The sequence below is a fragment of the Parasteatoda tepidariorum genome, chromosome 2, assembly GCF_043381705.1.
Source record: "Parasteatoda tepidariorum isolate YZ-2023 chromosome 2, CAS_Ptep_4.0, whole genome shotgun sequence".
NCBI classification, from domain to species: domain Eukaryota; kingdom Metazoa; phylum Arthropoda; class Arachnida; order Araneae; family Theridiidae; genus Parasteatoda; species Parasteatoda tepidariorum.
The window spans coordinates 14,109,650-14,121,338 of record NC_092205.1 but is presented as its reverse complement, the minus strand read 5'-3'; the positions used below and the strand labels follow the sequence as shown (position 1 = coordinate 14,121,338).

General features: G+C 30.0%; 1 protein-coding gene across 2 annotated transcripts in view; it reads left to right on the top strand.

The window, feature by feature from the left end:
* Window positions 1-11,306, top strand: part of LOC107436094 (probable prefoldin subunit 5) — a 27,768-nt gene extending 16,462 nt beyond the window's left edge. Inside the window, exon 5 of one of the 2 annotated variants that reach the window (XM_071177191.1) lies at window positions 11,158-11,306. In XM_071177191.1, the coding sequence (XP_071033292.1) occupies window positions 11,158-11,243 (86 nt within the window). In that variant the 3' untranslated portion in view covers window positions 11,244-11,306. Of the gene's footprint in view, window positions 1-2,490; window positions 2,712-11,157 lie in introns of those variants that run through there. The other variant, XM_016047667.3, reaches the window with a different exon arrangement.
* Window positions 11,307-11,689: the final 383 nt, after the last annotated feature.

Below are 11,689 nucleotides of genomic sequence, written 5' to 3'. Positions count from 1 at the left end.
ATCTCAAAGTTTCGAGCTGGAATGAATAACTTCAACGAGCACAGTGTCTCCAAAACAAAACAGATTTAGAAACAAGCTCCGAAAGACAGACAAGCGGCAGAGATAACTCTTAGTTTGACTAACTAACTCCACTGTACTCCGTTCCCCCTTTCATATAATTTTTTAACCGCATCTACAAAATTCTCGAATTGTCTCAAAGACGACAGAACGTCTAGGATTCCAGACCTCGCGAATGCCAGCCAGTCTCGAAAACTATCGCGACTGGCAGGTCAGAAAGGAACCAGTGATCGGGGCTCGCCCGTAACAGTATCACGTGAATTTGGTTTCAAAAATACAACCCTATTATAGTAAATGTTTTATCAGTATTCTGAGAAATACCGTGAGAAAAAAAAGTAGGCATAAAGCAAATAAAAAGATATAGTCTTAAAAAATAATAACCCGCATAATTTCTAACAAAATTTTTATTTCTGTCTGTATTATTTTGTAAATTCACTTTGTCTGAGCTCAAGGGAACGGGTTTAAACCCCTAACCCCCCTCCCCTTGCGTACGCCCCTGATTTCAATCAAAAAACTAAAATTGGATACTTTTTTTTTATTAGAATGGATATATTATGCTTCATTACTTGGTTGGTAATAGCAAAAATGCCCTCTTTTAAGCATTAGTGCAAATACATGATTTTGGACAAAAGTTTCGAAATTGAGTTTTTTATAAATTTAAAATTTTTTATACTCTTAGCTTTCTAATATTACTTTACCTTTGTTCGTACTCTAATTATTTACAAAGTTATAGAAGTTTTTGTGCTAGGTTATAACAGAGGATAGACTAGTGATTTTAAGTCTTAAAATGCATTTATCTTAAAATCAGTTTTCTTCACATTTTACACTACCCTAAACACGATATCTCATGTTGTTTTTAAAATAATTGTCAAAGATTTTTCATGAGTGCTTATGATTATAGCACACATGTTTTGAACTAAAGACTAAGAGAAAATAAGTAGAATTTCATTTTTCATGCATGTTTTTTCGCAAAGACTAGAGTAGAAATTTTGAATTTTTTTTTTTTAACTACATTGATCCCTTACTCAGTACTATACATTTGCTTTTAAGATAATACTTAGCTGATAGCCTTCTAAATAAAATCCTCAAAGGATTTTTTGTTTTGGGTGATAAAATTTTTTTAACAGTGTTTAGCATATATGCAAAAAAGTGCCTTATTTTTACCTAAAAATGGACATTTAAAGAAAGAATTAATAATATAAATGAATTTTTTGCACATAATTAAACAAATAAACTAGTTTTTTGAAAAAATTATTAAACTAGTCAGATGCCTTAACAATAACGATTGTATTTTTTTTAATCCTAAGGCTTCAATCTGACTATAGAGAAATAAAAGAGTTACTTTTTATTATATAAAACAAAATTAAAAAAATCTTTTATGGATGGTTTATATACCTGTCGTTGAACAGCCAACCCTATTTTGGGTTTACGACTACTAATGCTCAACTCCGTAGCCTTGTAATTTTGAACCAATCCAGAAGACAAGGAAACTCCTGGATCAGTACCCCCAGAGGTATTGATTTGTTATGGGAACATGGAAGCATGGAAGACTTAGCTACGATTCGACAGACTTAACGTGCATCAGTCACCATTTACTACGCGGGGAGTCTTCGGCCAGCTGGGATCGAACCCATGAACTCTTGGACATGGGCCCAGTGCCCTACCAACCAGGCTATTTCGACCTTTGTATGGATGGTTGACCGTGTAAAGCTAAGCACAGATGACGCTAGGGGTTAAAATTTGCCGTAAGACTTCCGGGTTTCTACTTCCGATTGATTTTTACGCCCAAGCTTGAAAAAGGACGCCATCAAATATTTCTATACCTGTAGTGTTTACAATATAACACGTTCCTTCAATTTAAATTTCAACGATACAAACAACATATGTATTTGGAAGACTCGGTTAGCATACTATGCCCCATAGGATGCAACCCAAAAAATAACTAACAGTTACATTTTATACAAGTATAGCCAAATAAGGGATAACACTCAAAATATGGCAAACCTTACACTCTATTTATTTTGTGATATTAATTTTTTTGAATTTGTTTTAAGCTCACAACCAGGTAGAATTTATTAATAATAGGAGAGCCTTACGAATGGTAAAATTATGAGTAAATTTAAGCATAATTCACATTAATAAAACTTCCTAGAATATGTTTCACTGTAAGCATAACATAAGCGGAGGGATACACCGGAAGTTTTCTTAATTTCTTCCGGTTTTAGGAAACTTGTTATTGTTTACATTCAGTCAACCATCCAAACAAAAAGTGTTTTTCCTTTTTTTTTGTGGTAATCTATTATACTGTCCTAACCGTTACATTTTCTTCCACTATTATTATGAACGATTATGATGTGAAGAATATGCAAATGATCATATTTGGAATGTGGAAAAAGTCATTGAAAAAAAAAAAAAACTTAACTTTTCGTTTAGGTTTGAAGAAAGCTGCAGTTGACATTATGGATGAGATGAGTTACGGGAATTCGAAAGTGGAGTGATTCTCATATTTCCTTCTTCACAAAATTCCTCAGAATGCGAGAACTCTTTTGATTGAAAGAGTTGCTTATCGATTCATAGAAACATTCAATATTTAAGTAATTTCTATGAATGATTTATTTTGCATGTAAAACATAAATTTGATTAAAGATGTTTCAGACGTACTAAATTAGTTTTCTTCATATGTCTTTAATTAATGAGAAATAAAAACGAAAAGTTCTGAGAATTCGAAAAAGGAAATTCTTGAAGGAGATTGGAAAAAAGAGAAAAAACGAAAGGAAGGGAAAAAAAGGAGCCTATTTCTGTTACAACGTTTCCCAGTTATCTCCTTTTGGGCTTCAACAGTTGTTGGAAAAAACTACATTATTTTTGTAGTTTACTATGACTACTTTGTTACAAATGTAGTTAACTACAACAACTTTTATAAATGTAGTGACTACAAGTTACTTTGGAATTTAGTAACTATTTCACTACTTTAAGGAGACGATCGAGAACTTTTCTGAAGAACTCAATTAACACCCATGCTCAAAATGATTTTGAATAAGAAATTGGCATTAAATATAAGGGAATAATTAAGAAATACTTATTCATGCTTAAAAGAGCCCGTACCCGATTCATTCGTCATTGTTACAATTCGTCGGGAGCACAATTCACCGGGGGCATAATTCGCAGCGCGCAAAACTCGTCACAACGACAATCCGTCGTAGGCACAGCATAATTTCTTTCGGTTTCGATGAAATACACCTTAGTCCAGTAATTGTATCAATAAAAAGAGTGTTTCTTCGGAAAATTGACACCTAAAGAATTTTTTTTTGACTGAAAGCTTTGTTACGTCATTATAAATGATATCTGAAAACTCTCCTCTTTACGCTTCTTTCCTTTTTGAGAAAAATGGGAGAGAATTGAGGCATTGTTTCCGGTGTAATCCGGTGTGAAGTTGAAAATGTAGAGAAAACATGGAAAAAATTACAGAACAATGAAAAAAGGGAAAAAGAAAAATAATAATTTAAAAAATAATAAAAATCCGGGGGAAAAAATTTGAAAAAAAGAAAAAAAATTAATAAAATCTGGAAAATAAAAGAAATAATCTTTTCATCAGCTCACACGGTTATATCCGCAAAAAGGAGTGCTTACTAATATTGTATCAATATAGCCAAAGCAAAATATATCAATACAATAATGTGAGGAGCACTCAAAACAATTTGCAAAAAGTTTACAACAAATAAAATAGAACACATTAAGTAAAAATATCACTTAAAAACAGAAAAAAAAATGTAAAGAAAAAACAGAATGAAGCATAAAACGAAATCTATAAAGCGAGTAGTGAATTCAAATGAATAGAGGGGTTTTGTTTTATAGTGCGTTCTTACTGCAGTACTGAAGTGCGCTTGAAATGTTAGTTAGCAAAGATGGGCCAGAAAATGGATGTGCGCAAGGTAATATTATATTGGATAATTTAAAAAAGTTGATAATTAATAATTTTAGAAAATTTACTTTTATTTAAGGAAAAAAAAGAGAAAAGAAAAAGAAGCATTAATTGCCCGTTTTGCACATAATTTTAGCCACGGATTTGCCCGAAATGGATTTGCACATGGTAAAAATTATATAAATTAACAAAGAAGTTTTTTAGTAAATTTATTTACAATAATATACAATTAAGTCAATGATTTTATATAGAATTTAATTACTTTAGTTAGATATCCATTGTTTTTTTTAAATCAAATTTTGAAAGATATTGTCTGTTATTTTTTTTTGCTAAATAAACATTATTACATAGTCTTTTAATCCTATTCATTTGATTAAAAATGGTTTTTAAATAGATGTTCTTATAAACATTCGAATTCCAAGTAATTAGTTTATTTATATTAAAATTAAATTCATTTCTTTTATCGTATAAATCAACAAAGCAGATATTTTCTTTTTTATAATACCCAAATCCAAAAGACTGAAATTAATATTATCATCATGATTATGAAGCAAGATTAATTCCTCGGGGTAAATATTATTTAATAAAATCTTGAAAATTAAAGATAATTAAATCATCAATAAATCCAGAAACAAATTTAATATTAAGAGTATAATTTTTTTCATAATAATTCAAAAATAAGCTAGCTAAGAGAAATGAAAAATTAGATCCTTGTGGTATTCCATCAATTTGAAGAAAAATATCTTTCCCATTGAAAGGATAATTATTAAAAAGACAAAAATTAATTAGAATTTCCCAATAATCAAAATCGCAGCAGGCTGTAATACCTTTATTGTTTAGTTTTTAAACCCGTTAATTTAAATAACTGCACAATTTATAAGTATCAAGCTTTCTTTTTTTTTTTTGCATGTGTGTATAATGATGTGGAGATTGTTGCTGTTGACTTTATAGCTGAATTTATTCATTTTTTTAAAACTTTTTTTGACATTGATATATCTATGATTAAGTTTGATGTAATATTCCCTATTAGCATTTTTTGTGCCAATAAACTTTACGTCCAAACAATCATGCACAACCTTGACACTTTTTTGTAAATGTTATGTACCAGAAGATAAATTCCTTTGTGTGTGTTAATGTTAACCAGTTCAACAGCTTTGGTCGCCAAGGGTTAAAATTGTGTAGCAATTAAAGTAAATTTATTAGGTGATTACGATTAAAGTAAATTTATTAGGTGAACACTATTTTGATTGAAAAAAACTTTTTATGATCAGTAAAGCAAAATAAATAATGATTGTATGATTTAAGATAATAGATAATGTTTGTTCAACTTAAAAAGTCAACTTTCAGCAGTCAATTTTAGCATCAATTTTGACATTCTGATATCATAACTATGTAGCAATTTAAAGAGCATCTGTTCATTTATTCCTGATATAGGAAAGACTTTATTATAAGATATTGAGTGAAATAAGAGAAACTTCATAATTTTCAACTATAAAACTTTAATTAAAGAAAGTAGTTTTAAAGCAATTGGGTTGAAAGGCTAAGAACAAACACTTTTCTCTAAAACAATTCAACAATGTTTTGATAATAAAATAAAACTACTACGAATAGTTATCACAGCGAAAGTAATATTTTTATTTCAAATTAAGAAATAGTTATTACCATTCTGCAAGTGATAGAAATAAATAAAAATCGGTCAAACAGCTTTCAAACACACAAAATGTATAACAATATAATTAAACATGCTTGTACTTTTAAAGCAAATTACAAACAAAACAAAAAAGTTGTAACAAATGAGACAATTATATAATTCGGGCATCTTAAAAATTCTTTTGAAATCTTGAATGATGAATACTTCAAAAAAAAAATTGCAATTAGTTTTCTGTTTTGAAGGAGAACATAAATTGAAATACGCATCTCACTTTCGTTAATCCTGTTTTTTTTTTGGATCTTATCAAAATAGATAAATCATGTTAAATTAAGTTGCCTTAAGTTAGTAAATGTGCTTTTGTGCTAAGAAAAAAGAGCCCGCTTTGTGAGTTCACGCAGCATTCTTACAGCGTACAGTGTCATAATAGCAGTGGAGACATTGGCATAAATACCAAAAAATACGAACAGTGCTCAAAAAGAAAATAAGAGATAATTAAAATGAAGATGAAACTCAGAAGTTTCAATTTGAGCAGCATTGATTTTACAGCCATTTACGCAACCACCGTCCCAATTACTATTTACCGCAACTAAGAGCGCAAACAGACAGCCAGCACCAAAATATTAATAAACAAAACGTTCTATATGTATATAGACTCTTTATACCCAATTTATGTTTCGTGAATTATGAATTTACTAAATTGGGTCCATCTTTTTTTGAATAACTCTGCACTATACAAATCTGTTATGAAAAGCAATTGGAAAAGTTTCTTTTAAATAATTTTTATTTTCTAGAAAAAACTATATATTGTAATATAATTTTTTTACTTGTAATTTTAATTACTATGTAATTAATAATTTTACACAGTAATTAAAATCATAAGTAACAATTTTTTACAATAATTTTCTTACTATGTATGAAAAACTAATGATGGTGTTGCAGTTTTCCATTGTTGTCAATACCTTCTTATTGGCTGGAAAATCACAAGGTAGGATCTAGCTTTCCAACATTCTTTTTCATATAGGATTGGTTGTTATCAGTATAAAATTTATACAGGTCATAAAGATATTGTTTTCTCATAAATATTTTTGCATCCCTAATTTGTTGTTGACATATGCTTGCTTAGGCAGAGGGGGTGCGATAGTTCTTGATTTCTAGTGGCGCCATCTATGGCCAATAATTCGACTTCTGCCACACTATCCGTTTATAGGGCGGACCCATTCATACATCCATTCATTCATCCACAGATCGTAATTTTGACCTGAATCAGAGAACGATCGATCTCCAATCCAGTACCCCCATCAGAGGTATTGATTTGTAATGGGAGAGTTTTCGGCCTTCGGGGTTCGAACCCGCGAACTCTCGGACATTGGCCCAGCGCCCTACCGACCAGGCTATCCGGGCCCTGTATTCCTAATTTAAAAGTTAAAATTACCTGTACTGTTATTATTACGTTTTAGATTTTGTTTGATTTTTAAATTAAGAGTTTAGGATTATTATTATCATTATTACGATAATGTAATTCTATGTTACATTTTAAGATACAGTTATTTAAATCGATATCTGATCTTATTTACCGTTTTACAATTATTATATTTTGGTGCAAATTACATTAATATACACTGGTGTGCAAAACTTAAGCAACAAGTGCGTTTTTTGTCATAACTCTACAAGAAATCCTCCGATTGACATGAAATTTGAATATGATGTACATTATTTTGTACTTAAACGATGGTGAAAGAATAATGGCGCAGAAATGAATATAAAGCTTTAAGTAGGGTATGGAACAAAAAAAGGCTTCATTTGACATATAGTNGTTAAACCTATTAGAAATGTGCTATAGTATAATTCGTGATATAAATCAAAAATCGTCAAATAAATTCGTAATATATATAATCGCGAAAAAAAGGCGCTTTCGACAAAATACTAAAATAGAGATCTATCGACAAAGACTACTCACTTCTGCCTAGCTTAATAGTATGAGATTGACGCAGCTGATGCTCTCTGGTTATTTCAGTTTCCGTTTTTAAAAGCGTTATATGTTGAGCCACCTCAGCTTGATTTGGCATGTGACATTTTTAGCGGCAATCATTGGTCGATTCGCCGTGTAAGAGAAATAGTAACGTATACAAAACAAAGCAAACGTTGCCAACGGCGGAAAAGAAATAGAGCGAAAATTTGGGAGCCACGTAAGAGAATTATATATATTAGACTAATGATGGTGTTGCAGTTTTCGATTGTTGTCAATACATTCTTATAGGCCGGAAAAGGATCTAGCTTTCCAACATTAATTTTAATATTGATTTGGTTGTCATAAGAATAAAATTTATATAAGTCATAAAGGTATTGTTTTCCTATAAATATTTATGTATCCCTAATTTAAAAGTTAAAATTACCTGTACTGTTATTATTACGTTTTTGATTTTGCTTGATTTTTAAATTAAGAGTTCAGGATTATTATTATTATTACGATAATGTAATTCCACGTTACATTTTAAGATACAGTTATTTAAATCGATATCTGATCTTATTTACCGTTTTACAATTATTATATTTTGGTGCAAATTACATTAATATACTATTATGAATTACGGCTAAAGAGATTTGCTATATGATTTAGAAGTTAACTTTCAACTTTATACACAAAGTGTGTTTAAATATAAAATTTTATTTAAAATATACATCCCTCCGTTTGGTAAGCAAAAATATTAAATTAAAGTTGCAAACTCACCAAATTCGTTATAATAATATATTTTTAATTTCAAATGTTATTTAAAAAAAATGATTATTTAGAAAAATGATTTATGTTCAATTATAGATCCTGATAGTATCATAAGGCAAATATTTGGAAGTGGAGGCACAAGTGGTATTTTTAGTACATACGTTCTTAGTTGAATAATTTCAATTGTTTTGTAGTGTGTCTACCACCACAAAAGTACAAATCCAATTCACTAGTACATAAGACATGTTAACACGATTCTTCAGACACGCCTACTTCGATGGATGGAGGGGTACCTTTTCATAGATGAAGGTTGACATTGTCGATAACCACTCACTTCCCATATTGGTGGCCTTCAGACGCGATGTGAACCTTGGCAGAAACTCCCACTTCGATTTGAACACGGCTACTAAGATGAATGGTCCACATGGAACAGTTTACCTGCTACTTGTGACTGTGACATTATCCACCTCCTCGCGTTGTTGCTACTCAGTCTCGATCACACACAACGTCGGTCTGTATACACTCGACTGCTAATGGCAAAACAGGAGCGATAACGACCGTGAACTTAATATAGCTCTCACGATCAGCTTTCAAATGTACGGTGGTCTTAATACAGCTCTCCCGACTTCTTACAAAACAGCAATGAATTAACTAGTGGTATCCCATCATCGAATTCTATTACAGATAAAATTCTGGTGGGAGAGTACTGTAGTGTATCTACCACTACAAAAATGCAATTCCAATGAACTAGTATATAAGACATGTTAACTCGATTCTATGTTGACGTACCTTTTCATAGATAAAGGTTGACTTTGCCGATAGCTACCATCACCACAAGTTTAATAATTTCAACTGTTGCCAAGAAACAGCAATTATTGCGAAGCAATCATCGGGGTAGGCGAGCGTTAGTGGACAGGGGGCTTAGCCCCCTACTGAAAATATAATAATAGTGGATGTAGTTTTTTTATAGCATTGTGTCTGGAGTAAGGGAGAAAAGAAATGTAAATTAATTATGGCATAAAAACTATAGGAAAACAATTAAACATGTAAAAAGAAGCATAAAAAATATTTTTATTTGATCATTAATAACTCATGTGAGGAAAGGTATTTCATAAAAGTTTCGAGGAAGTTCCATGGATCGGAATCCAAGGGCTTATGGTAATTTTTCAAAGGTCAAAGCACGTTTGTCGACCTCAGTTATCTATAATAATCTAATTATAGTGAAACGGTTCAGAACTTTATAGGATTAGATTAGATTTTGTATTGATGAACCTCAATTTATTTAAAATAATGATGTTATTGAAGAACAATGTGATAAATGAACCGTCTTTTATTGTTTTTTTAAGCATTTAATAGCAAATACCTTTTGTGAAGTTCATTTTTTTTCTATCAGAATAAATTGCACTTTGTTATTATTGTACTATAAATATTACATATTACTATTTTTTGATATTTAACGTAGACACGGTTGAAGTGTGATAAAGAAAGTTCTTTAGACAAAGAAAAAAAGATTAACTGTCAGTATCCGTTTTTTTATTTTTCTATAAAAATCAAAATTATTACGTTTATGCATTCTTGATTTCTGAATGTACAATGCATGCGCAAAAAAAAAAGTAGAAAAAAAGAACCTGAATGACTTTTGGTCTAATGATCAGATCTCCACGTTCTAGTAGGGGAGAGTGGGGTCAATTGTAACATTTTTTACTTAACTATTTTTAACTAACAAAAAATCCAATATATTATTAGTATTAATTGACAGACGAGTAAAGTAGACTATCCTCTATTGGAAAAAAAATAAATACCTTATTTTAAATGTTATTATATTAGTTATTAACAATTTTTGACAGTCGTGCACTTGTTACAATTGTCCCCACTTACGGGGTCAATTGTAACAGTTCATAAATTCAACTAAAACATAGTTAATTATACATATTATCATAGTTGTGATATATTTTTTTATTGATCAAAATAGTAGTGATATTTTAGGAGTAAAAATAATAATGAGCAGAGACCTAAAGGGTTAAACTTTTAACTTTAAGGGGTTAAAAATTTTAATTTATGCTGTGAAAGGTGACAAATAAAATAATGCACATGCAACATAATATAAATGATATAGGAAACTATTGGTGGTTCTTAAAGAGTTAAGTAATGGTTTGTAAACATAAGAAATGGGACCTAAGGGGTTAAGCAATTGCAATTTGAAATTATGAATTTTATTTTCATCTGTTAGAATCGTCCCTTTACTTATTGTTACAATCGTCCCCAAGACGCCGATTCAGCTTCATTTGTTAAAAACAATGTTAGTTAATTAACAAAACTAATCTTTCTTTCTGTGAAATGCTAATTAAGGTGTCCACTTATATATTCGGCTAATAATTTTTATTTTTTTAAACAAAATTACTTTGTTACAGTATAATATTCTAATACCAAAAAAAGTACTTACGTAGCGTGAAAATATCTTTCGTGATGCAACTCTTTCAAAAGTACATAAAAATGGTTGCCAGCAGGGGTGTACATGTAGATTTATTAAATACACCTTGTGCGCCACCTAGGAACCAAATCTAGAACCCGACACTCGAAATTTTTGCTCTGTTACAATCGTACCCTGTTACAATTGACCCCACTCTCCCCTACTCCATCTTAATGGTTTGAAAGACTTCAAATTGTTGTCAATTGTTTTAATATGGTTTTTTAGGTTTTTGTTTTTACGAAGTTTTCGAGTACTTGCACAGTATAAAAGAAATTATGGTTAAGTTTTATTTGTTATACGAATCAAATTTGGACTATTTTCCTTTTTTTTTGTTCTAGCCCAGAATCACGAGATAACTGGAGATAATATACATTTCTTCTACTGGAATGGGATGAGAAAAAGAAAAGTTCTTGTATTGGATTAAGCAAACATATCTTCTTTTTTTTGTATTGAACAAATATTCTTTCTTTCTTTGATTCAAATAAATATTTCTTTCTCTTTTTAGATTCAATAAATATTTATTTCTTTACTTTAATTTATACTGTATGTTGAATTTTACTTAATCTTTATACTTTACACTTTACTTTATGCTTTACATTACACATTATATTTTACATTACTTCACGCTTTACTTCTATTTGCACTTTTTTATATTTATATATACTACGCTTTACTTTACTTTATACTTCTTTACTTTTATTTTATATTATACCCTTTATTTTACTTTATAATTTACTCTTTACTTTACGTTTAACATTACTTTACGTTTTACGTTTACTTTTTACTTTTCTTTACTTTTTATTTTACTTCTGTTAACTTTACTTTTACTTCGTACTTTACTTTATATTTCACACTTTACATTATTTTTAT